At 45.2% G+C, this 24,683-nt stretch overlaps 1 protein-coding gene across 4 annotated transcripts; it reads right to left on the bottom strand.

The window, feature by feature from the left end:
• Positions 1–547: 547 nt before the first annotated feature.
• Positions 548–23,856, bottom strand: eps8l1a (eps8 like 1a). 4 transcript variants are annotated; one of them, XM_035397185.1, is made up of 16 exons: positions 22,993–23,856; positions 22,485–22,866; positions 11,168–11,303; positions 10,595–10,647; positions 9,672–9,801; positions 8,428–8,516; positions 7,633–7,707; positions 7,027–7,175; positions 5,443–5,593; positions 5,084–5,127; positions 4,487–4,595; positions 3,869–4,003; positions 3,433–3,568; positions 2,775–2,940; positions 1,483–1,615; positions 548–1,388 (listed from the first exon to the last, which is right to left on the bottom strand). In XM_035397185.1, the coding sequence occupies exons 2-16, from the start codon at positions 22,488–22,490 to the stop codon at positions 1,302–1,304; spliced, it is 1,599 nt and encodes a 532-aa protein (XP_035253076.1). In that variant the 5' UTR covers positions 22,491–22,866; positions 22,993–23,856; the 3' UTR covers positions 548–1,301. The 4 variants fall into 4 exon arrangements, with proteins under 4 accessions (XP_035253076.1, XP_035253075.1, XP_035253077.1 ...); XM_035397184.1 differs by having other exon boundaries at positions 22,485–23,856; XM_035397186.1 differs by lacking the exons at positions 22,485–22,866; positions 22,993–23,856 and adding an exon at positions 16,332–16,511.
• Between the last annotated feature and the right edge of the window lie 827 nt (positions 23,857–24,683).

The raw sequence follows: 24,683 nt of genomic DNA, 5'->3' as shown, positions 1-24,683 counted from the left end.
TGATGCTTGTTTCTAAACAGATGCAGATTTTGATCATACGAAAGAACAATTTCAGATTAGAAGAGAAAAAACAGATATATACAGAAATGTTTGTGGAAACATTCTTACAGTTTAAGATCAAATCGGATCGTAGGAACTTCTTGTGAATGAGACCCATTATATAAACCTGCGTGCAGTGTTCCACGGTTGCTGATGGTTTTCTTCGTGTGTACGTCCTAGCCTCGTTCCCTTCCCTTACTTGCACTCTCCAAATATTGGGCCATGTAATTATTTTTTATGAAAGTCTCAATTAGCCATTCAACATAAATACTGACTTTACTGAGCCTTTTGGGGGTCTATGGGGACCGCTGGTTAACAACGGAAATACGTTGAAATCCCTGCGGGTGATGTGATGGAAACGAACAGGTGGTCCGTCAGATAAGGACTAAACGAACATTGAATGAACCGAGTTCTCCTTTGGGAACAATCCAGCTTAACCGCTGTAGAATTCTGGCGGTTTAAAACCATTGCGTTTCACGGCTGAGATACGCTTTCCCACATCAACATGTTCGTTTTTGAGGTTTTTATTGCTTTAGCATCACGGCATTTGTTCGTGAGCGGTTCAGCAAAAGGTTAAAGCAGTACACAATCAGAGCGAAAGTAACACTTATTTGAATATAATTAAAATGAACGTGTCATAAATGAGCCCATGTTATTAGTAGTATATTATATATAAACCCACAAAAGGGATTTTATAAGGAGGGGTCTGGTACTGCTGAATGGTCGGAGGGCCAGCAGGGGATTGTGGGATCATCGCACAGTGTGCTGCCATGTTGAGAGCATGTTTAGTACAGAGCCTGCAGGAAGCATAGACCAGACGAGAGGCAGACTGAAGATTAACGGTGTCTCTGCGTCACTATAAAGTGTGGCGGTGTTAGCTTCGTCACCAGCGCGTCATTGGTCAGTATAGAGACAGTGCTGTTTAGCGTCTGAGTTAAGTGTTTCAGTTTTATCGTGTCATTATCGCTGTTGCATATCGGACAGTTCTCTCAGTCAGAGAAGTGTGTCAGTGTACGGTCTGTCAGTACAGAATGTCAGTGTCTCTATGCAGTGCAGTGAGTAATTTGTCGAGTGTCCTCGCCGTGTCATTATAGTGATCAGTCTGTCAGTGCCTTCTCTGTGTCAGAGCAGAAGTCTGTGTCTTTCCTGTGTCAGTGCAGTAGTCGTTGTCTTTCCTGTGTCAGTGCAGTAGTCGTTGTCTTTCCTGTCAGAGTAGTAGTCCTTGTCCTCTCCTCAGCTGGTCAGGGTGCAGATGGGATGAGTCACAGCGTGCTGCTCTCCATTTTCAGGTCGACCTTCATCTTCTGCTTCTGCATCACCGACTCCAGCTCGGAGGCCCTACGGACGTCCTGTCACAGACAGAGAAGCCCTTCCATTATCACACAGGGTCATTAATAAACACGACAGCACTGAACGTGGTGAAGCGACCTACGGACTACTTACCTCTAACAGGGACTTCTGAACCATGATCTGACTGTAGACTCTGGCGCCCTCTTCTGGCGAGACGGCGCGCAGCTCTTCTTTATTGAGGGAGAAGAGCTGCGCTCCGGTCAGCACTCCCAGACAGCCTACCGTCCTGAGGAAGAGAGAGACCGAGCGCACTGCTGTAATCAACGGGCCGGCTTTCGTGTTCTCGAGCTCTGCACCGGATGTAATGTCGCCCCCTCCTGATAGCAATGATTTTCGCTCAAAAAGCCAGTTTCCCCATTGGGCTCCATTCATTTTTGACATCAAAATTAAAATATTTCCACTCAAATATTGACGTTAACTCTGTTGTGCATTATATTAAGAAGAAAAATCACATAATTTTTTCAAAGTTAAATATTTTTTTCCTACCACACAGATGAAGATAGTAATTTTTTATTTATTATTTATTTATTATATATTTTACTGGTTCTGATGTGCTCCCCATAGGTTTCTATGGGCGTCGCTGTCTCTACATATTATATACTCTAAGGCTGTAATGTACTGGAATACTGGAATACCAAGAGTCCCCTTTCCTGTCGATACAGTTCAATTCAGATCTATCATAAAACACAATGGTATCCGGCACAAATAATCTTATTGATGGTCCTTTTATATTAAATGATTTCAGACCAAGCCCTTCAGTGTAGCAGGGAAAAAATGCCACACCAAAAAATACACACCCATGTTGAGCAATATTTGCAAAACTTAAATGTGCTATTGAATTCGGCCCTATGTTGAGATTAGAGCCGGTACAGAGTTCAAGAGTTTAGACTATGTACACAGTATTTGCTGGTATTTCTTAGTGATGGTGGAGAGTTGAGGAGCTTAGTCTCTATGTACAATCTTTGCTGGTATTTATTAGTGCTGGTGGAGAGTTGAGGAGCTTAGTCTCTATGTACACAATCTTTGCTGGTATTTATTAGTGCTGGTGTAGAGTTAATGAGGTTAGTCTCTAGGTACAAACTTTGCTGATATTTATTAGTGCTGGTTGAGAGTTGATGAGGTTAGTCTCTATGTACAGTCTTTGCTGGTATTTATTAGTGCTGGTGTAGAGTTGATGAGGTTAGTCTCTATGTACAATCGTTGTTGGTATTTATTAGTGCTGGTGGAGAGTTGAGGAGCTTAGTCTCTATGTACACAGTCTTTGCTGGTATTTATTAGTGCTGGTGAGCAGAGTTATCTGTGCGATTAAGTGCTTTAAACAGGCCATGTAGCGCTGAGTAATAGGGTAAACCCATTATCCGGGACCCTGTTTTGGGGATACTCACGTCTTGCTGAAGCCCTTCCCCCTCAGCCACTCCGCCACCTCGGCGGGTGGGGAGTGGTAGTCGAGGGGGGCGGAGGTGTCGCTGGTCCGGGGGATGACCAGGGTGCGAGAGGAGCCGGCCTTCCCATTGGTCAGTCTCTGCAAGAGCTCATCGTTCACCGCCATCCCTGACGCCAGGAAAACACAGAGTTGGTCTGACACCTGCTTCCATTTACAGCACACTACAGATATGACATAACTGCGTCACTGAATACTCATCCCTCTTTCTTCAACACTGCGACATGTGCAGTGACTCTGACACGATAAAAACGACGAAACTCACTCAAACTGCACCCTCATTGTAAGACACTGAATATCGTTCTTTAAAACAGTAAAACACACTGTTCTTCACGCACAATCCCACACACTGTCCTTCACACATAGCCCCACACACTGTCCTTCACACACAATCACACACACACTGTTCTTCACACACAAAACCTCACACTCTCTTTTCTTCACACACAATCGCACACACTGTTCTTCACACACAAAACCTCACACTCTTTTCTTCACAGACAATCCCACACACTCTGTTTTTGACACACAATCCCACACGCGTCTCTCCCACACACTCCTCTCTGTTCTTCCTCTCTCTCCCCTGCTCTCAGAGTCGTTACCTCTCTCCCCGTCCTCTGCGGTGGGGGTCCCTGGGGTACTGTAGGGGTGCAGCGCCGTGGGGCTGGAGCTCATGTAGGAGGGGCTAGGGGGGTTATAGGCGAAGCCCGTGTTCATCAGGGGAGACAGAGTATTCCTCTGTCAAGGACGGGAGAGAGGAGATGTGAAGCCAAAAGTGATCAGGGTTAGCAGTTCTCACATAAACTCCTGATAGTTTTGAATGGCGCAGGGCTATTTTGTGTGTGTGCTAGCCTAGCGCGCAGGGACTAGCTTGGACAGCATGTTTTCATGTGTGTGCTAGCCTAGCGGGCAGGGCTGTGCGCTAGCTTGGACAGCATGTTTTCATGTGTGTGCTAGCCTAGCGGGCAGGGCTGTGCGCCAGCTTGGACAGCATGTTTTCATGCGTGTGCTAGCCTAGCGGGCAGGGCTGTGCGCTACCTTAGACGGTGTGAGAGCACTGGCCTTGTGTACGTCGTTCACGGCTGAGAGAGGCTCCAGGATGTTGAAGGGCACGAAGCCGATCTGGTCATAGCGGTTACGACACTTCCACCAGCGTTTCGACGACTCAATCACCTGTGAGAGGCCGGGGTTAGGGTGAGGGGTTTAATGGATAAAAACAGGACATTTCAGGACTTCTGAAATGATACATCGCCCTTTCACCATAAATAGTGAGCTGCGGTGGCAAGAAGACTGCAGGGGCTCCACCTGGCCAGGAGAGGCCGCTGTTGCACAGGGACTTGAGTAAACATACGCTCTCTTGGCAACAGTATTGCTATCTATGCCAGATGTAGCAAGTACTGACACAGCCTGGGTTTAATTTAGTCAGTAAATGTGCCCTAACTGGGTGAACCACTGTTCTATCATTAACATGTACAAGGAGCTATGGATCTTGGAGAAATACAGAAATAATTTTGGACATTTCTGGATTAAAGAGATTAAACAGTTTAACGGACAGGATGCTAGAGTTTATATTACGCAGGACAGACTCGGCCACCAAAGAAGAAGAAAGTGCAGAAACAGATGAAAACGGATGGGAGTTAGCGATGGTGCGATCACCTCCAGCGTCTCTCCGTGCAGCACCGAGAGTTCGCTGCTGTTCCGAGCCACAAAGTCGTAGCTGCAGCAGTACAGCCTCTCTCCTTCGGGGGGCAGACCTGGGCTGTCCCTGAGAGAGAACACAAGCCCACCAAAACGGATCAGAACCAACACCGCGACAGTCCTGTACAGTATTCACAATAACACAATAAAATCCCTGCCTTTCTCAGGTTGGTATTGTTCCTATGGAAACAGTCCCGGAGTCTTCAACGAGAGAGAGAGAGGCTTCATCAAGCCCAAAAATGGGAGGACCTATCATACACTCACCAACGTGAACCAATCATTGTGCCTTACTGCGCAGAGCCTATTATGATGTCAGCAACTGACAGTGCGGTGAAATAACAGCTGTGCTGTCATTGCAGTGACCGCATGGTATACCACTAATAAGGACTGAACAGATAACGTCACATCAGAACGCACAGGGTAGTGCTCCACCACGGATCATGTACAGTGTGTGGCTGTGGGAAAAAGCCATCTCAGCCTGTATGGAGACACACTGACAGAGATGAGCAGGGTAGTGCAGGAAGAAAAGGAGTAGAAGTACTACTGAACACTTACATTTCATCAGCATAGTGGCCTGCTGGTTTGTGCTGGGCGGCCGACTGTCCAGGCGAATGGAGAGAGAGGGGGAGAGAGAGAGAGAGAGAGACAAAGAGAACATTTTGGTATTAGCAAAGGAGAGCTGAAACCTGAGCCCAGTCCCATTAATATTTGTTTTGTGATTCTTTCTTCTATTGACTGTGTGCGCATGAAATGTTACCCTTTAGAGCTGGAGCAATACATATGGACTTGACGTAACCAACGTTGTTTGTCTTTTAAAGACAAAAAGCACAGCATCACTCTTTTCTGTTAGGTCTAGTCTGCCTGTGAGGCAATTGCTTGTCTGTTTCAGGCAGGTGCACCAGCAGCTGTTTTACCTCTGCTTCTGTTTGCCGTTGCTTCAGTGCTTCCTGCTTGTGCTGTAACTCTAAGGGATCCTCCCAGAGTTGTCCTTCCGGGTCAAAGGCCTCGGGCTTCCAGCCATCCATGAAGACAGGTGTGTAAGGGGGGACATCACCGAGCTGGGAGCTAAGAGTATGGGAGTGATAATACTGTTTACAGCCACACAGGCTAGCACAGAGAATCTGCACTGAACCAGAAACACGGATGAGGGAGACACAGACTAGCACAGATAATCTACACTGAACCAGACAGAGTGACAGCAAGAGACATAGGCTGGCACAGATAATCTACACTGAACCAGACAGAGTGACAGTAAATGACACAGGCTGGCACAGATAATCTATACTGAACCAGACAGAGTGACAGCAAAAGACACAGGCTACCACAGATAATCTACACTGAACCAGATACACTGACAAGAGAGACATAGACTAGCACAGATACACTACACTGAACCAGATACACTGACAAGAGAAACATAGACTAGCACAGATAATCTACACTGAACCAGATACACTGACAAGAGAGACATAGACTAGCACAGATAATCTACACTGAACCAGATACACTGACAAGAGAGAGACAGGCTAGCACAGATAATCTACACTGAACCAGATACACCGACGAGAGAGACACAGACTAGCACAGATAATCTACACTGAACCAGATACACTGAAGAGAGAGACACAGACTAGCACAGATAATCTACACTGAACCAGATACACTGACAAGAGAGAGACAGGCTAGCACAGATAATCTATACTGAACCAGATACACTGATGAGAGAGACACAGGCTAGCACAGATAAACTACACTGAACCAGATACACTAATGAGAGATACACAGACTAGCACAGATAATCTATACTGAACCAAATACACTGACGAGAGAGACACAGACTAGCACAGATAATCTACACTGAACCAGATACACTAATGAGAGATACACAGACTAGCACAGATAATCTATACTGAACCAGATACACTGACGAGAGAGGCACAGACTAGCGCAGATAATCTACACTGAACCAGATACACTGATGAGAGAGACACAAACTAGCACAGAAAATCTATACTGAACCAGATACACTGACGAGAGAGGCACAGACTAGCGCAGATAATCTACACTGAACCAGATACACTGATGAGAGAGACACAAACTAGCACAGAAAATCACTGACAGTGTTTGCATTTCCACAGCCACGCTAATACAGGGAGGCTAATGTAAGCCAGGCGCTATGACTTTAGCATCGTGAAGGTGTTGCATGGGAGGGATTGCATTTCCATATGAAAGGCCCATTGGTGGGCGAGCAAGTGGGCCTGGAGTCTGAGGCTTTAGCTTAAGGTTTTAGGCACAAGCTTGCTGAAGAGAGAGATGGAGAGACCAGTCTGACTGGAAATGCAGCTTATGAGAGACGCAGGCCAACACAGAGAATCAGCTCTGAACTGGACGTTCTAACAGTGGGAAATAAACTGGGTTATGCATTACACAGAGTGCCCACGTTGGGCAGTCACTGAGAGATGGGGACGCTGTGACATCTCAGCGGCAGGTGTACTAACCGGGGGAGGGTCCAGTTGGGCCCCAGCGAGGTCCACAGCTGCTTCTCCTCGTCCGTCAGGCTGTCCTGCAGCAGCGCCACGGCCCCGCCCGTCAGCGCCGGACTGGCCACGCCCGCCCCCAGAGACGGCCCTCCGGTGGTCTTCACAATCTGTGACCGCAGAGCGTCGCCATGACGATTTCCACCTGACATGTGCGCACCTGACCCCGCCCCCCTGCCCTCACTCTCCGACCCCTGCCCCCCGCCCCCCTGCATTCACTCTCTGCCCCCCTGCCCTCACTCCTATTAAAATCTATTGCTATGACACCCATCTGCATGAGGCTTCCTCATGCAAATCTATGAAGTTGTTTTTTTGTTTGTTCACGATGTCCCATTTGCTTACACAGCCAGAAAATGGACTGGTTAGCCTGCAAGCTTCCAATCCAAGCTGTCAGTGTCATTATTTGAGATACTATAAATGTATGTATATTAAGATCTGGCCTCAATGCACATCCACAAAGTTAATCGATGGACCACACTCTACTACTGCTAATTGCAGACAGCATTCTCTATTGACTTATGGCATGTCTGTCTTGTTATTTTCTCCACCATCTTTGTTTGGGCTCACCAGGTCCAGGGCTGTGAAGACGTGGTGCAGGAGCTCCTCAGAGTTCGGGTTTATGATGGAGGGCTTCAGCCGGTCCTGGAGAACGGTGAGACGGGATCCATAGTCAGCGCCGTGAACCAATACCGCAAGCCATGCGTTCAGAGTTCATTCACTCAACACTACATCATGCTAACATCGGCGTGGAGTTCCAGCCAATCGGGAACATCGCGTCTCGTATTAAAGGGACAGTTCACCAAAAAAAGTATGCATTTATTCATGTTTTGCCTCAACATTTTCTTAGCCACTTGTTTGCTTGTTAATGAATTTATTAATGAAGTTATTCATTTAAGGTTACATCATTATGGATATGTGTAAACAGCACCCGAATAACTCAAACAGTGGTATAATTTTTATTTTTTTATTATTTTTGCCATTTCAGATAGATATAAAAGCAGAACCTCGGCTGTGTCTTCTATATGAAAAGACTTCCATTCATTTCGAAATGATGCCCTGTGGATCTTTTTTTGAAAAAGTAATCAAGTCGGAAGAAAGACACCATAGAGCCGTCACTGTCAGATCACAACACACTCCTCGAGGTTTGACATTGATTTTTAGGGTGAACTGTCCCTTTAAATTAATCAGAAAATGAGCCAACACTTAAAACATGCATTAGTACTACACTACCCATGACTCTTTGAGTGTTTGATTAATAGTGTTTGTCAGTCACCACAGTAGAGCACGGAGCAGCATCTCCACGAATGTGCTAGTAGTAGCACCCGTCATGCTAGCACCACAGGAGCGAGGCCGCAGTCTCACCAGCAGACTGAAGCTGTATTTGAACTTCTGGAAGATTTCGATGAACTCTTCTTCAGGGGGAGGGCGGGCTCTCAGTGTGAGCAGGTCATCTGCGTAGAACACAGAGAAGCAATCAGCGCTCACCTGCTGGCGGCCATGTCACCCCGCTCTCTTCCCTGCTGTCCTCCTGCCTCCTCTATCCCTCTCTTCTTCTGTGGTTTCACTCTCGTGACGTGACCTTGCTTTGACCTGTCTTACTGTCTTATCTTTCGCTCCGCATGCTGGTGAGTCTGGTTCTTCTTGTGCTGAATCAGGATCAGCACAGACACACACACATTGAGCTCAAACTCACACACACACACACACCCTGAGCTCACTCATAATCACAGACACACACACCCTGAGCTCACTCACAATCACAGACACACACAAACTGAGCTCACTCACAATCACAGACACACAAACTGAGCTCGCACACACTCACACATTCTGAGCTTACACTCACACTCACAGACACACACAAACTGAGCTCACTCACAATCACAGACACACAGAGCTCAAACTCACAGACACACATACGCTGAGCTCAAACTCTCTCTCTCTTTAAAAGCTGGTAATACTGTCCGTGAGTTTCTCAAACGCTCAAGCTCTCTCTCTTTCTCTCTCACATACGCACGCACACAGATAGCATGCCAGCTTTTGAATGGTAATTACACCCTAGATCACTTTTTTGTTTGTTGCTATAAACATGTTTGTATGCCTACTTTACATCACATTACAGGCATTTAGCAGACACTCTTATCCAGAGCTACTTACACAGCATTTACATTTATACAGCTGGATGTATACTGAAGCAATTCAGGTTAAGTACCTTGCTCACAACGGCCTACCCTACCATAAAATTCAAACCTGTGACCTTTGGGTTGCAAGACTAGTTCCTTGCCCATTATACTACACTGCCACCCATACTTAATTATAAAAAACTGGTATAAAATGATAGAAATTAGTGCGGTTCTCTCACGTTTCAAAAATGCTTTCCACCCTGGCCCTGCCCCAATGATGTCAGAGTACCTCTCTGGAGGTACTACTACGTCATATAAATGTCAATCAAGATATCCAGCCAGAAAATTGTTGCCGCCCACAAATTTGCCTGTTTAGTATTCAATACAATGGAACGCTGCCGGCACATGATTGGCGAGATTGGATTCGCTCCTCCCTCCCTCCCTCCCTCCCTCCCACAGTGCCTCGCTCCTTTCCTCTCTTACCCTCGTCGTCCTTTTTCCTGCGGCTCTTCTTCTTCTTCTTCCTCTGGTTCAGCATGTTGTGGGCCTCGGCTGATTTCTGCAGCTTTCCGATGAAGAGCTCGATGTCGTCGAAGCAGTGGTTCAGGATCTCCTGCGAGATCGCGGGGAGAAACGGCCAGATTGTGAGGAGAAACGGTCAGATTGTGACGAGAAACCGTCAGATCACGAAGAGAAACGGCCAGATTATGATGAGAAACAGACAGATCATGGAAAGAAACAGTCAGGTCATTGTACCGATCATTAGAGATAGCGGCTCTGCTAGGGCGGGGAGCTAAATAAACCACACAAATGCCTGTCCCATAGACTCTATCTGCTCTACAATGTAAGCATAAATACAATGTGCTTGGGCCTTGACTGGGTAATATGTCCATAATGGAGTTATTCATGAATTTTTAAAATTCCAATAAAATTCAATTAATTTTATGATCTGAGTGAATTGAAATGACCCCAACTTTGGTCCTTAACTTTGACTTTAAAATGATTGCCCTTTTTCAACATAAAGACAATTTTACAATGTAACTTGATGATTTTTAAACTTGTCAAATGTGTTCATACCCTACAAAGCCAACAAAATAAGACCCACACACACACACACACACACACGGGGGCAACTAGCAACTTCAAATCTGAGATTTAAACCCCAAGGTCACGAGGACTAGAACAGCTTTAGGGAAAACTGTTCTACATCTGACACAATTCAGTGGCCTCGAGGTTCAAACATGCGGTTCAAACTCCCACAGTAAGCACGATGGCCTCTTTGGGCTGATAGGTTCACCTGATGATGCCGAGGCCTGGGGCGCGCAGACAGACAGACAGACAGACAGACAGACCTCAGACAGACAGACACAGACACACAGACACAGAGTCAGAGGCTGGTTACCCACCACTTCCCTCTCAGCCTGTAGCAGTGAGTTCTTCTGCGCTCGGGAGCCATTGGCTGCGAGGAAAAAAAGCGTGTGATTACAGTTAATGACACGCTAACCCCGATGAATAGCCTCCTCTGTTCGTACATTGCAGCCACGGCCAACCTGAGCACAAAACAGGTGCACTCAATACAGTAGGTCAATACATTATAAGACCTCCCTTGATAGTAAACACAGGAAGTGACATCACATGAAAGCAATGAATTACACAGCAGCTGAGTGACCCCCACGCCCCCAGGGGAACCAATGAGAGGGACGGACGGGCAGAATCCTGACCAGGCCTCACTGTTGCACTGTGGTCAGTACGATTGACAGGACGCTGCACCTTGTGGTATCAAGGCCAGACCTCTGTCCTCTGGAACTGAGGGTCGCGGGTTCGAATCCCAGGTGAGACCCTGCGGTCCTAGATGTTCTAGAATGTTCTACACGCCTGGCTGTAAGAGGTGTGGGCCCTCAGAGGATGAAGAGATCTGTTATAAACCCTGGTGTGCTCTGCTTCCCTCCCGCCCCCCCCCCCCCCCCCCCCCCCGTCACCTTTAGGGCCCGGGTAAGGCGGGGGGTGTGAATTAAAGGTCTCGGGAACACTCAGGGTCCCTGGGGGGCCCATCACTCTGAAGGCTCCTGGGTTTCGGGTAGCCACAGAAGGGGGGGTCCGTGACTGCGGCTCCATCTAAGAGAGAGCGAAGGGGGGGATAAGAAAGAGAGAGTGAGGGGTTGGGAAAGAGTATTTACAGAGAATGTATTTACATGCTATTAAAAAAAAACTGTTATACCAATTGGGACAAGCACCCAATAGAGACCTTGCATGTAGAGTTTGTATAAACATTCTGTGTGCAACATAACTTTTTTTAGAACATAAAATAATGCATGTAGGGCAGAATTAGGATCATATCCAAAAAAGAGCATTCAAATTCTGGATGCGCCTCCATTTCAGCCCACATTGCCGATGAAGACAATGAAAGCCCAACAGCCCATTCATGAGAAGAGTCCCCTCAGTCAGCTGGTAATGAAGCTGACCAACCCATTAACCCAGCTAACACAAAGCACAGCTTCATACCAGCACTGTTTACCCGCAGATACAAGTAAACCAAGTTATTCAACAGACTAAAATCGTATCTCTAGGATATCGGGATGATGTAACCAAAATGCATAACAAACTAAGTTGCTATCAGACCCTAAAAAGAGAGTACACATTAGAGATTCTCTTCTCTGTCAGAGATGCAAAATAGAGACAGATCCTGACCAAGCGCAGGCTCACACTTGCCATTGAAGGAGACCAACACTGGAATACATGGCTACCAAAAGAAGGGTGTAATGTGGTCACTGTAAGACAGGAGAGGGGAAAACAGCACTTTCACCTACATTGTGGAAGCAGCCCTTAGAAGGTCTCAGTCAGCCAAGCACACTAACTGAATATCTCAACAACTGCTGTGCTAATGTTTAAACGCACTAACTTATAACTTCACGTTTAACTCCAGCAGAGTTTAAACGAGCCCAACGAGCTTCAAATGTACCCTGTGAGAGTGAAATGTACGCAGGGTCAATGAAATACTGAACGTTTCACCGTGTGGTGCACAGTTTTAAAAGACTACTTGAATATTTTAAATGGCTACACAGTGCAAATGTTTGTACATTCTGATACTGATAGCGCAGTCTAAGATACTGCTCTTTAAAACCATTCGGAGCACGTTTGTCAGTCCTGGCTGTTTGGCGAACACTGACACGAGCTTTCTGAGCCAAAAACTCATACCCCCTCGACACACACACCGCCATTCTGAACGCTAAAATCCTGTAACTGCGCGCTACGAGCTGCTTCACGAACCCTCAAATGAGCAGCTGTGCGCAGCGAAACAGAACGTGGATAATCAGTAGTGTGGCATCTCTAGGCCAGCGCTCCTGCTGTATTTCCATTGGTTCACAGAGAAACATGGTCTAAGGAGGACACTTTCATTGTTTACAGACTATGCCGTCCTCCATATTCAGGCTTTGAAGAGTCAGAGTCACCGCTATCCAGGATTCCCGCTGTCTACCACATTCAGTCACAGGGAGTGTTCATTCAACAGTCAAACAGTAGTCCCACTCATATTGACGTTTTATGGGGAAATGATGGAATCCCTTTGACTTTGTGGCATTATATTATATAAAAGGACGCTTAGCAAATGTTTAACTTGATATTACAAGGGCCTTTGTCGTAGTGGTCAAGAGTATGTTGATCTGAACACAGCACTTGATTGTTAATCGCCAGCATCGTATGCTACTTTTTAAATATGTTTTTTAAGATGGGCTGCTAGCAGGTGTTCAGAGAAGGACCCTTCTTGCCTCTAAGGGTCCCCTTCCTGGCTAAATATTAGCCGCTTTACCCTATTAGTCCATAGGGTCTGTCAGCCCTGTTATATATTGTCAGAAGACCGTCAGGGGTAAGAGGAAGTGAAAGGTTTACGTTCACATGGGTGATTGAGCAGACTGCGTTCCTGAGAGGTACGGAATGAGAGCGTGAAGGAGGGGGGGGAGGGTGGCAGGGGAAGACTCGCAGCGTTTGACAGCAGAACAGAAAGAGCCCAGGGAACAGCCCCATCAGCGACACGAGCGCAAGCTGAACTATCCAGCACAATTTCCAAAAACGCACTGAGAATCCAACAAGTCTTCAGCACGTATGACTAGACTACAGAACCAGATACAAGAGCCTGATTTACTAACCTAGCCCTGACCCTAACCCTAGCGTGAGCCAATTTTTTTAGCGCACGCAAAGCTAAATACACAGCCGATGAATGGTGTAAAACAAATAGTATGAGCTTAGTAAATCAGGCTCTAAGCAAGCGATTTAACACGAGCTATGTTGACAGATGTCAAACGCGAGTGTGTCTAAGTTCAGCACAGTCTGACTCCACCTAAGCAGGGCACCATTCCCAGCAGGCAGCATCAACGCTCCCTGTTTCTCGTTTCAGACACCTTTCTCATGCTCAGTCGCTGCTCACGTTTCTGTCGCTAACTCTGTTAGCCTCCCTTGTCTTTCGATATACCGCCGCAAGGCACTACGTACTCTTCATGACCACGAGCTGACTCTGTCCAGAGCTAAACGGCGCTCACCACTTATTTTATCTTCCTCAGTGGTGGAACGAACTCCTCGCGAACCGCTCAGTCACTGCCTATTTTCCAGCCGTGGCCTGAAGACGCGTCTCTTCAGACCGTACCTTGACTAACGCTAACCTTGCTCCTCCGCAGGGTTACCAATCTCTGATGACTGTTTTATATGGCTTGTATCCTTGTATCTCGATCTTCTTGCACTTTCATGTTACACTTGTATCTTAATCTAGCGCTTATGTTGCACTTGTATCTTCATCTTGATGTTGTAGGTCTTTATCTTATCTCTTGTAATCATGCCTCACTTCTTGTTTGACATAACAGAACTTTGCTGACTTTGCCTGTGCTTACTGCATGAACTAGACTTGTTCATGGCTATGGATGACTGATACTTAATGAGATTTGTACCTTATCTGAACTGCGTACTGTAGTAGTTCCAGTGACCTTCGGTGTACACTCATGTACATCACTTTGGATGGAAGTGTCTGCCAAATAAATATAATGTACCTCTCCAAATGGAAGTCGTACAGAAGCGTTCATGTTCAATTCCCTTAGGAGCGCAGGGTTAACCCGCTGCAGGCTGTACACAGTCCATCTTTATGACTGCAGTTTATCTTTCCATCACCTCTCATCCTCACCCTTTCTTTAGCTCAGAGTTATCAGCTCGATCCACCTTGAGTGCCCTCAGCAGACGCTCAGACCCAAAACCCAGAACAACCCCAATAGGCCTACCAGATTGGTAGAGATGCACAACAGCAGGGTCTGGGTCATTTCCATTACTTTACATTACGGGCGTTTACCAGATGTTTGGATTCAGAGAAACTCAACACCGCTCACATTCTTCCTCACACAATCCGACCATTCCATACAATCCACACAATCCATTTATACATTACATTTATTCGGCAGATGAATTCGCCAAAGCGAGGTACAATAAGTGCATACCGAAATGTCATTGGAACAACTACAAAACACTGGTGTGATAAGGTACAACACTCATTATGTAACGGTTATCCATAGCCATGAACACAGTAAGTCCAGTTCACACAGTGAGCATGGACTAGGCCAGAAAGTCCTAAATGTATCTAATTTGTACTATTAGATACACTGTAAATGATTTCTGTGAAATTTACAGTAAATATATTTTTGCTGTAAATCCTCATACAGTAATATGCCTATTTTACTACCAATTTTTCAGAGCCACTAAAAGCTGTTAACGATTGTGTCCTTACTTGCATTTGCAATTGCATTTCATTATCATTTTCAATTCAAATTCAAATGCAAATATCCAGTTTCCTTTTTTCCATTGTCGTATTCATCTGACAATTTGAAAATTCAAATGCAAAGTCCATTTTGCTTCTCATTTACCATATATCACACACAACTCTATCATAAATAAAATGGAAATGGAAATCATCAAATCTATACATCTGAAATAACATTTTCTTCTTTTGACTACATGATTGACGACTAAAAGAAAATGACAGTTCAGTTGGTCTTCTCACTTTCCTTGTTTGAAGGCCAACCTGCTAGTCATGGAAAAAAGGCTGACGCTGTAGTTCTGCTGTTTGTGATTTCACTTCTGCGTTGTTACACATCTACCGTGGCAAAATTCAAATAATAATGCAAATCCTCCTTTAAGTTGAACTGTCAGTCAAAAGGACAGGGGCATCGCAACGCAAGTGTGATTCAAACCCTACCCAGAAGTACCCCTTACAAACCAACGACAGGCGGATTGTTTTTGTTTTCATTGTGTATAACTAAGCAGGGGTTTAGCGGTGGTGCAGTGGATAGCACTGTCACCTCCCAGGTTCGAATCGGAAAGAATCCAAACCCCAGCCACCCCTACCCCGTAACCCTGACCAGCAATAATTGTTGGGTATAATTAGGCCTAAGTGCAAAATATCATTTAAAACAACTGTGTTGCTACCAGCAAGTTTCTGTAAAATGAACACAATAAAAATTTACAGTAAGTTGCTGGCAGCAATTAGCTTGTTATTTGCTTTAATGCATTTCGCAGTAAGCTTGCTGTAAATACAATTACAGTACCCATCTAAGTACAACAAGTATCTAAGCAACGAGCTGTAAATTTTACAGTATTCCTATTATTCACTGAAGGGACTGCGGTTGAGTGCCTCACTGAAGGGGGTGCCAGCAGTGAGGGGACATAAACGTATCACAAGCCCGGTGCCCAAACCATTATACCACACTCGCGCCACCACTATCAAACTACCATCAATTCCAATGCTACACTGTCACCTCTGCCATCGATTCCAGTTTAGTTACTTCTGTTCAGGAAATGAACGGCAATCCGTTTTGTGGTTTGTGTCCGGAGTTTCCTATCAGGATTTTTTTTCAGTTTGGGGAATTACTTTTTTTGAAGTACAGCTCCGGTGTCCCCGGTTTTTGGGGATAAAACTCCTGCGATCTGTAGATCAGGAAGGTCCTCCCTGAAACTGTGTGACATTGACCGACAGCCCTGCCCCGTATAAACCCGCGTACACTCACACACACACTCGCACACTCACATGCACACACTCACGCCATGCACACACACACAGAGCGCAGCACAGTATAAATGGTCGTTATTGAGTAAAAAACATTTAGTTTAGCTTACCTGGTCTCTTTGTTCCTGTGCCTGTACAGGGAGCTGTTCACTGAGGCTAATGTCACACGCTGTGATCCTCTCCTGTTTACAGTGGCCTGTTTCTCTGTCACACCTTCTTGAGTTATGCGGGAACTAGTAAAACAAGTATTTCCTCTCTCTCTCTCTCTCTCTCTCTCTCTCTCTCTCTCATTCACTCTCTGCCCCTCACTCTCTCTCTCTCTTTCTCTCACTCATTGTCCCTCTCTCTCTCTCTTTCCCCCCTCTCTCTCATTCACTCTCTGTCCCTCACTCTCTCTCTCTCGCTCTCTCTGCCATGCCTTTGTCAACACTGAATTATTGCTCAGATGGAAATGTTGATATGATATCATTTGCACCGAATTCCGCTGGTCAGAATTGTGAGATCCAGGGCTCATGTTTGACGCTGTGGGAATGTTTTGAATGGACTCCTACGTAGCAACAGGTGCAAGATTTTTATCACCTCAAGGCTTTTGTCTAGTGCACCTTTCTGCAAAACATAGTAGGTACCAATTATGAGTGACAAATTAGATCAGTGCATTTTTCTCAAGGTTTTCGAGTTTGATATGGACCATATGCAGGTTTGACTTTCCCACAATTTCAAATTTTCTGTTAAGTCTTGCAAAAATTAAAAAAAAAAAATTTTTATAAAAAAGAAAAAGCATTTTTTTTGGCAGTTTCATGACGCACTGCGGCATGAATCATGTGTTTGTTTGATTGTGCAATCCCTGTCAACTTAAAGAGAGCCTTGCAAAAGAAAATGCAATATCTCAACTGATTTTTTTATGAATAATACATTTAAAATGAATAGATTTCAGTCATCTTTTTTAAAAATCTTTTCTCGACTTTATTACGTTTATAGTGGCAGTTTCATGAATGTGCTTGCATCTCCTCAATCTTTACTCATATGCTATTAACTTGTGTACTTGACATGTAATGTTAACAAAAATCCCAACTCATTTCTGGATCCAGTGCATTGCTCTACTTCAGAGACGATGCTGATAACCCACCAAGACCAGTGACCGCCATTTTACCTCTCGTTTACTGCTTTACTCAGTAGGAATGGACCGAAAAGGCTTGAGTTTTATTTATGTGGGATACTTCTGAATTTCAGTTTTTATGTTCCTCGATAAAGGGGGAAACACAGCACAGCAGCACCAGGGAATCACAGAGACTTCTTCACCACATCACGGGGCCACCTGTCTCTCTGACACGACGCCTGTTCGTGTCAAACAGGAAGTTCACGCTCGACACTTCCACCCTCATTTATGAATACGTGCCCTGTACTGAAATGACAAAGTGGCTGTGTGTCCACTTTTCATCATCGTACTCACGGGAAAACGTAACGTCTGAAATATGCACCCCCCCCCCCCACCTGTCTCTCCGTCTTGCTCATGCTCAGATGAATGTGTACTAACCAGCATGACCAGGTTTGTGTGTGGAATGTGACTCCTTATGTCCTTTCTGTGGCCTACATGCTTCCTTGCCCTTCCCTTCTCACTCCCCCCCCCCCCCACACCACCCCACCACACCCCCCCCACCCCCTCAAATTCTTTCTAAAGGAGGTACACACCGGGAGAGAGACCAGTCATCCCTGCACTACATGCACATGACTCAGGTGTTAGTCAATCATACGTGCTTTCCAGGCCTGTTTAAAAAGAGGTGGGTAAACTCTGGGAAACTGGATGACCTGAGACGTCAAAAGAACAATAATGATATAATAATAACAACAACAATAATAATGATCATTTTACATCACATCTTTCATACATGGCAACAAAAAAAAAAAAAACGCTTTTCAGAATATACTAACCGTAACTCAACAGAGCCGTATGATGTGTACTAAACTCACTCTAAGCTCAGGGAGAACACCTGAGTCTTCCATCGGTGTCCCGTAGGAAACAGGAAGGGAGGTTACACTGTGAGTCCTGCCACCACGGCCAAGCCACTGATCCGCGCACACACACACGCGCACACACACACACATAAGCATGCATGCACGTACACACACACACACTCATGCATGCACACACACGCGCACACTCATATATGCACACACACGCACACACACACATGTACACACACACACACACAGAAGCATGCATGCACACACACGCACGCACATACACACACAGACGCACACACACACACGCACACACACGTACACACATAACATGCACATAGACACCTCTGGCAACAGACAGCATAAAAATAGCTTCACCGTCCGTCACCCGCATGTGCTGCATGCAGCTGTGAAAACACCAGTTCCTCCTGAGATACAGAGAGAATGACAGGAGTGCTGAGAGTATGCCACGGTGCAGGAATTAGCACAAGAGTTCAGGGTGTGCCTTTGTGTGACAAAGGCCACAGCAAAAAGAGAGGCCCACTCAGTAACAGCCCAAAGTCCGCACTGTCAGCCACGGATGGAAATCTCTGCCAGAGAGACATTCTACTCATTCTACTGCATCTCTACTTTCTAGTCATTATACTGCATCTCCACTTTCCAGAGATAAACGCTCTCTGACCGCAGCGGCTCTTTTTCATTCGGTTACAACGAATAGCTGCATATGAAGAAGGGATTTGGGTCCGATCCCCCTAGAAACACAGGGGTTTGTGTTCCTATCCCATTTTCAGGGTTCAGTTCCCTTAAAATGAGACAAAACGTTGTTCATCTTCAAAAAAGGGGAAATGTCAATATAAAGCTAAATGTCTAAAAACACCCATCTCAATAATAGAGCAATAATCAGTAAGTTCAAAACAACTGAACCAGCCTGGAAGAGGACACAAGCAAATTTTCCCCCTCACACAGTGAGGAGAAAGGTTCAAGAACCAAGAAATTCTCAAAAGATCAGTTGGAGTTGGAAAGCTGCATAGGTTAGTTGCATCTTTCGGTCATCAAATCTCCAAAACTACAATTAGGCACCACATCAATGCCGACAGGCTATTCGGAAGGTTTGCCAGAGGAAGGCCTCATGTTATCAAAGGTCTGTGGAACTTTGAATGGAACAGGGTTCTATGGACAAATGAGACAAAAAGAGAGCTTTTGGCCACAAACACCACAAGTGGTGTAGTGTAAATAAAGAGATGGTCATGCAGAAAAGATCCTAATCACCACTGTGAAGTATGGTGGTGGATGTGTGACTGTTATGCTACCCAAGGCCCAGGAAACCTTGTTAGGATACATCGTCGGTTGTTGTTGGGTCTTCCAGCAGGACAATAGTCTCAACACTCAGGGCAACGACCCAACTTAAGATGATATGATGATATATTTGACCCCCGAAGCTTCGAAGCGAGCGTTGAGAACGCGAGGTCATTTTCCTGAAACGTTGATGAGTGACTGCCAGATGACAACGTAATTGATGGCGTTCGAAGCCTTGTTTCACCTCCACTATGCGATTGGTTTGGGAATGGCTTTGATTCCGACGGGAAGATTTGGTTGAAGGATGTTGGTAAATGCTACACAATGTCTGGGTTTGTAGTGGAGCAAGCCAGCAAGAGAATCAAAGCTTTCCCCCATATGGGAACACTTTGTTTCGATCCCAATAAGACAGGGATCAGCAACTCACGGTCCTCGAGGGCCGAGAACTGCTGGTTTTCCACCCTCCCTTTGCCTGGGAGTCAGGTGTGAAGACAGTCTGGCCAATCAGTAGCACTAATTACCCAGGAAAAAAGAAAACCAGGGCTGGATTTGGATTCGAGGGCCAGAGTTGATGATCTCTGCAATGAGGCATCTCCATGGTAATTATCTGCCAGGTTTTATTAGTGACACAAATGATAACACATCATGTGGGATATATTTGGATTATATCAGAGCTCAGTTTTAGGGGGAAGCCATCCCCCTTCTTGAAAAAAAACTAAAAGTATCTCATTTGTTAAACTGCCATCCTCCCCCTTCTACCCATTTGAATTAATGACTATCTTTCATCATCTCCAGACAGCTGATCCAACCAAACCCCACCACCCCTCCTAGTACAATGTTTGGGAGGTACATTGCTATCCTTTCCCTAACGTTTTATTTCTAAGGTCTCCTACGCCAGAACAACTTCTGTTCCTGAATAAAAATCATTAAGTAGTTCACTGCCCAACATCACCTCTGTCTGGCCACACAAGCATTTTTACTGTTAAAATCCCATTCACTACATGGTTTAATGCTCTGCCACTGTTCAGTTGAAGCACACAATGTTCTTCACACCTTCATTTGAGTTTTACTGTAGAACAAGTTACACAAGCAGACCACAAACTGAATCATTTTACAATTATGCATTACTTAAGTGCAAAACAATAAGAGGCCAGGATATGATTCCGTATTACTGATCTGAAATTTAATGCAAATACAATTCAACAAAACCACGTATGAGTCAGGCTTCGAACCTACGCGCCACACAACACAATGTCCATAAGCAGACACTGCAGACGAAAGAACAAGGCAACCTTTTAAACCACTTTTTATAAGTGACTGCAGAACAGGAATGAGGAATTATGGATATTTCTACATCAAAATGAAGCCCTTTATTTCAGGATGGTTGTGTGTTTATACATGAGGTATGAACACTGAGAGTAATTTACTTATTTGTTACATCAGAGGTTTAATCCACAGGTCATTACAGGCCAAAATATTACATATATTGCAGCGTAGTCGTCATCCATAATACACTTGCCTGTTCTAAATGCTTATGACCCACGGGTGTCCCTTGTGAACACCTGAAGCCTCGAGAAGCAAACCGAGTTAACATAATTGGCTGGAAAGCTTCAACAAAGCCATATGCCCCCATCACTAAAAGTGAAACAAGTTGGCTACTTTTTCCTGAGAAAAGATAAAACAAAACAACAAACAGAATGATACCTGCGGTAAGTCCACAGGTGCCCCAGAATAAGCAACAAGACCATAACCAAGCAAGCAAAAAAAAAATGTAAGAAAAAATCAAATTAAAACAGGGAACATAAATACACAGAGGAACGGGTGAACAGAATGAACTGATAAGCACCCACGTGCAGACTGAACAGAAACCAATAACACAATCAAGATAACTAATCACGGGAATACAAAATTGGGCACTGGTGAACTCTAGTGGCTCTTAGTGGAACTGCGACAGACAATTACATTACATTACATGCATTTAGCAGACACTCCTATCCAGAGCGACTTACATGACTTTTACATAGTATTTACAGACCATCCATTTATACAGCTGGATATATACTGAAGCAGTGCAGGTTAAGTACCTAGCTCAAGGGTACAATGGCAGTGTCCTACCCAGGAATAAAACCTGTGACCATTTGGTTACAATACCTGCTCCTTACCCTTTACACTACACTGCCACCCTACCCAATCCACCAATGATCCAAAACATTCCCCCAAAACCATAAAAGTGGTTAACTGGCCACAGAATCAAGCTTTAGCAATGACTGTTCCAGTCCCCTGACCTAAATACAATTGAAAACCTGTGAGATAAGCTGGAGAGACTAGTCCATAAGACTGTGACAGGTCTGTAGCAATTCTGCATGGTCTCTGACCTCATACTTTCTCATGTCATTAAGCAACGTCGGAGAAGACTCAGCACCGATATCTTACCAAACGGAGTTTTGTTTTTACAAAGTACCAAATGCATTAGTGCCAAAACGTGTGACGCACATCTTAACAGAAGAAAAATTACGATATCACAACAAGATTATAAATTTTGAAGTTGCTTGATACACTGGTTGGGGGCAGGCAGGGTGTGTCATTAACCAACAACAGTGTCCGTAATGTTTTCATTCTAGAAAGGCTGCGTTTTTTAAACTATATTTACTACCGCTACGCTGATGGCTAGTGGCTTCAGAATTATCTCAGACGTAACGTAATTTCATAAAGATTACAAAACCATATATAGCAAAACAATTTCCTGTAAATAAAGGACACAACTGACAATTGTATTTCTAAAATAGCAGTTTTGTTATATAGGCTCAGGTAAAATGTATCAAGGCATATTAGAGAAACACTGAGAAAAGCGCTAAATTGTACACGACTGCGGAGGGGTGGTGTGGTTAGGGCGCCATCTGCAGGCAGAGATGGAGTGGTTTAGCTGACCTGCAACCGCAGCTGTAGACAATCGTAGTAATTTGTAACTCTTTATCTGTTCTGCCTGCAGTAAGCACCACTTGCCTCACCTCCATAAGGGGACAGACCGCAACGCCAGCACTCCTCCCCAGGCGCCTGAGGCGGCCCCTGGGCGTCCGGCACCGCAACCTCTGAATCCGGGCACTGTGGGCGAACGTGGAAGCGGTTGTGGGGAGACAGGGTATTAGGGAGAGGAGCAGAGGACGATTCCCCCACTACCACCGAAGGCCCCACTGGTGGTCTTCTCCTTGGCGCTGGAACTGGATAAGAAGACCGGGGTTCCCTTGGTGCGGGGCCAGGTGCTGGCAAGCGAGGTTGGAGGGCACTGAGGTGATCCTCCACCAGCACAATGGCAGTCGGCAGTGGCTGTCGGCAGGCTTAGCATGAACTTCCCGAGCGTCACCTGCTAAACAACCCCCGCCGCCGACTGCACTGCGAGCCACAAAACACAAAATGGAGAAGTAGTTAAAGATATACAAAGTACAATGTTTTAAACAAATCATTTCCTGAGTCATTCAGCACATTCCCTCCTCCCTTCTCTTGGGAGTGCGCTTTTACCTAGCATATGCACCGTCGTTCTCCTCTTGTCAATTGCACTGAGAACGCGCAGCTTCGGTGGTGTGCTGGGACCCCACGCACAAAATCGGTTATATTTCACACAGTTGTCGTGTAGCTATTCATTTCAGTTTGTCCAAAGACTCCGTTTCAGTGAAAACCTTAAAATATGTCAGTGGCGTTCTCAGCGGAGTTCTAAGCCTATCGTTTGAATAATTACAGTGCTCACACTTACTCATCCCCATTCGAAAGGCTTGTGTTATTATATGTGCGAAGTTAGTATCGATAGCGCTTCATTGGGAAATTCGTATCAAAGCACTGGTCATTCAATTGTTGAATAGCGTGCTGGATTAGACAGGGACTCGTTCGCACCTGGGTAAAAGCACCTGTTGTCTATTGTCTGTCGGGGGTTCTGTGAAGAAAATGGCACAGACTTCCTGTATTTCTGTACCGAGTCTTTTTTTCTTCGAATTTTAAAAACACAGTAATTTCAAGTCCAAATATTTAGGGGTCATGGAAGGAGGAGGATATATCATTTACGACATTAGAGTAATTTAAAATTTAAAGACCCCAAAGCCCCATGGCGTCGCTCTGGCCTATCTCGTGTTAAGGGAAACGGTCACTCGCTGTCTGCAGGTGTGTGTGTCTAATTGAGAAACTTGGTGCTGACTTCTGAGCAAATGGCATCAAAGAGGTGGGAATAAAAGAAAAGATCTGAATCCAAATAATATTGGCCACAATCGGGAGGAGAAAACATTGGGATAAAACTGTTCCCAAATATGGTATTTGCATTTAGCACCACCCCTAGTACTCAGAAAATATTTAGCCTGGCACTATAAAGTTTTTACTTCGAACAGCTCTGGCTTCTCAGTAGTCATTACCAATTTCAATTGCGCACATATCTTAATTCGAGTCGGATACAATTTAAACCAAAGAACATCAGACCGATGTTTCATTCGTATGACCTAGCCGGTATAATTGCAACAGTGAATGAAAACGCCCTACAATGAGTGTATAGAGGTTTTTTTCTGCACATACTAATGTTAATCAAGGAAACACATTTCCAATGCGAAAGGTGAGACCAGCCACATCCCCAGATTATGAAGCACGGTGTCATGGTCCTGTGTCCCTGTCTGCGTTTTCCCTGTTGGGCCGCCAGATGGCGGCACTTCTGTTTTGTGTCCTGCTCCCCCTGTGTTAATTGTATGATTGTTTTCAATTATCCAATTATTGTTTGCTGGGTGTCTCGTTTTCCCTTCCCTCTCTGTGGCCTGATTGTTCATGGTGCCCTCCTGTATCTCGTCAGCGTGTGTTCTATTTAAGTTTCCCTCTCCCTTGACTCAGGTGCTGGATCCTTGTGGTTCTGCCTGATTGTTTGTTCGTAAGCCATGTGTTCCTGCCTATGCCCTGGTTTTCTGGTGTTTTGGGATTTTTGCATTTTCTTGTTCCTGCGTTTGTAGTTTCCCTTGGTTGTTTGAAGGTCGCCCTGTGAGGCTTTGTGTTCCCTTTTGTTCCCCCCTATCAAGTAAAGTCTTTTTGTTCTTTCAATTGGAGCTGTATTTTTTCTCCCCTCTGCGTTTGGGTCCCAACCCCCCACGCAATCGCGACACACGGGGCTTTATTTATGAAAAAAGACTGTGTAACATTGACGCGCAAGCAGCTCTGTAACTTACAGTGAAGTGAGTTGAGCTAAC

Source organism: Anguilla anguilla, chromosome 17 (assembly GCF_013347855.1).
Source record: "Anguilla anguilla isolate fAngAng1 chromosome 17, fAngAng1.pri, whole genome shotgun sequence".
Lineage (NCBI taxonomy): Eukaryota > Metazoa > Chordata > Actinopteri > Anguilliformes > Anguillidae > Anguilla > Anguilla anguilla.
Note: the sequence above shows the minus strand (reverse complement) of the source record. Positions and strands in the feature narration are given on the sequence as shown.